We start from the raw sequence: 2,500 nt of genomic DNA, 5'->3' as shown, positions 1-2,500 counted from the left end.
ATCATCTCCATGTCGTGCTGTCTGATTGCGGTACTGAATCTTGAATTGTGGGGGAGCTGAAAAGGTAGAATGGGAAAATTAGTGTACAGTTGGCATCTGATAATCAATATAATGAAGCATAAAAATTCCTCAAACAAAGAGGATAACAAACTCACATACAACAGTGCCAAGATTATAAGGACCTACCTTGGACCCTAACGTAGATAACAGTAGACAGTCCAGCACCAATTCCATTGTTAGCTTCACACAAGTAATATCCTTCATGAGATTTCTGAATACTGCTGATATGAAGAGTTCCATCATCAGTAACTTTAATATTGGGGTTGTTTACATCAAGATCGCGATAGTCACCAGGGGTATGTCCTGTTGAGAAGGAATACAGTTAGCAGATGAGTCAATCTCTCTCTCTCTCTCTCTCTCTCTCTCTCTCTCTCTCTCTCTCTCTCCTCTCTCTCTCTCTCTCTCTCTCTCTCCTCTCTCTCTCTCTCTCTCGTGAGTTTATGTTCTGGGCGTCTGCAATAAAATATATATTGTTCATTACATTAAAATTACAATTTATAATTAATATTGTTATGATCATTTTATAACTCATCTCTTCAAACTTTTATTTGCTCATAATTCTTAAGATCAAACTCTTTTTTCTTTTCTTTATTCTTTATTTTTTCTATTACTTCTCATCTCTTCTTTTTTACTTTTTCTTTTTTATTATCTACCTATTATAGTTGCAAACTTTAATCTATAACTGATAAAATATTCAGTATCCACAGACAATATTTCTTCATTATATTTTAATCTCTAACTGTAACACCTCACACCATCTTTCCTCATACCTACATTGTCATGATTTTAATAGATTGGAAATATTACATTCATTGTTATCTTTTTCATTGCAAGTCAACTAAAATTGCAAATCAAATCTTTATGAGTGTTGGACGCTGCATTGTCATAGATACTGAGAATTTCTGAGTTTCAACACTGCGTATGTAAGCTACAAAAAATAATCTGTATTGCATAGTACCCAGATTTCCTCAATTTATAATATACCTATCGGTATCTTTCACTGTCTTCCTTCATTTCTGAGTTTATCTTCACTATAGCATTTTACAATCATTTTTTCTACTTATATTATCAAAATATGGTATATTTTTTTATCAATATACTGAAGGATCATTTCAAGATAGCAACAATAAAACAATATTCTACTCTGCTAATCTAATGCTATCATGAGCAAATGTGAAAAAAAGTAATAAGAAAATCACCAAATAACTTTCTGTACTCCAATAACTGTTCATTTGTAGTCATATTGTTACTTTTTACATGATCATTCTTCTTTCCTACTCTTTCTTATCTTATCTCTAGCACAATCCACATACAATCTTCCTCTTTGGCTATTTTACCACTTTGTATTGTTTACACATTTTATGGAACACTCAAACGACCTTATTTCTGATGCTTATCATTTTCCATATTTCATTTCTCTACATCCTTATATATAAGGTAAATTACATCTAAAGTTGTGACCATCTACTAAGCTACTGAAAACATTACAAATATGCCTTTATTTATTTTTAAAACCATTCTCATGACTATACAAAGAAAACAATAAACATTATGTCCTACATTATCTTCTATCTACTTACTGTCAGACTGAAATGATAAAATAATTTAAGATTGCAAAAATAAAAGACAGTCCAAATCTCAGAGCTAACAGATAACAACTAGTATGACAGTCAGGAAACACTTAGGAAGAACAAATGATGTTCTGTTCCATCCAGTCTGTGTGGACTGTTCCAAGTATAGCTCAATAAGTTTTTCATGTTAGGTGCCTCAAATCTGTTTTCTATTGCTCTATCAAATTTCTTGTATCCTTCCTAATATGTCTAAATAAATTAACAACTATGGACTAAGTGAAATGCACACTTAACATTGTTTGATTATATATGCGTCAAAATGAACATGCATGAAACAACACAATACTAAAGTATTTACTTATATCAATTTCACAGGTCAGATAGCTATCATAATTCAGCATTGAATTCACAAAACAACTTTATGGACACATCACAAGATTTAAAATATTTCACTAACACATTTGAGCTATGAATGTCAAACACAACTCAATAGTAATTAGGAAGTGTTACTATTCCTCTTCATGTCTTATTCCAACTCTTTATGTCATTTCTTAAATGTCTACAAATTTATATATCTACAGTATACCAATATTAAAGTGAAAGTAAAATTTTCTGTGCAAGATATAATGTAGTATTGTATAAAACAAGATCATGTTCATTATGACATATTCTACCTTTTTCATTCAGTCTAAGAACATAAAGTAATTCCAGATTAGTGATCACAATTCTAAGTTTAGTACAGCATACATGAACTGTTAAAATTTGATCTATGTTTTACTAAAGTAAATATATAGTTGGCTACTAGTACAACACTAAGCTTTAAAATCTTTATCATTGTCATACACATACTAATACAATATTAGTTATTA

The 2,500-nt window shown here is 30.5% G+C and overlaps 1 protein-coding gene across 1 annotated transcript in view; it reads right to left on the bottom strand.

Moving 5' to 3' along the window:
• LOC119585283 (titin-like) overlaps positions 1-2,500 on the bottom strand; it is a 227,341-nt gene that overhangs the window by 105,444 nt on the left and 119,397 nt on the right. The window contains exons 49-50 of the mRNA XM_037933959.1: positions 187-363; positions 1-56 (exon numbers count right to left, since the gene is read on the bottom strand). The exon at positions 1-56 is cut by the window's left edge and continues 92 nt beyond it. Coding sequence (XP_037789887.1) covers positions 1-56; positions 187-363 — 233 coding nt within the window. The remainder of the gene's footprint in view (positions 57-186; positions 364-2,500) is intronic.

The sequence above is a fragment of the Penaeus monodon genome, chromosome 3 (assembly GCF_015228065.2).
Source record: "Penaeus monodon isolate SGIC_2016 chromosome 3, NSTDA_Pmon_1, whole genome shotgun sequence".
NCBI lineage: Eukaryota > Metazoa > Arthropoda > Malacostraca > Decapoda > Penaeidae > Penaeus > Penaeus monodon.
Note: the sequence above shows the minus strand (reverse complement) of the source record. Positions and strands in the feature narration are given on the sequence as shown.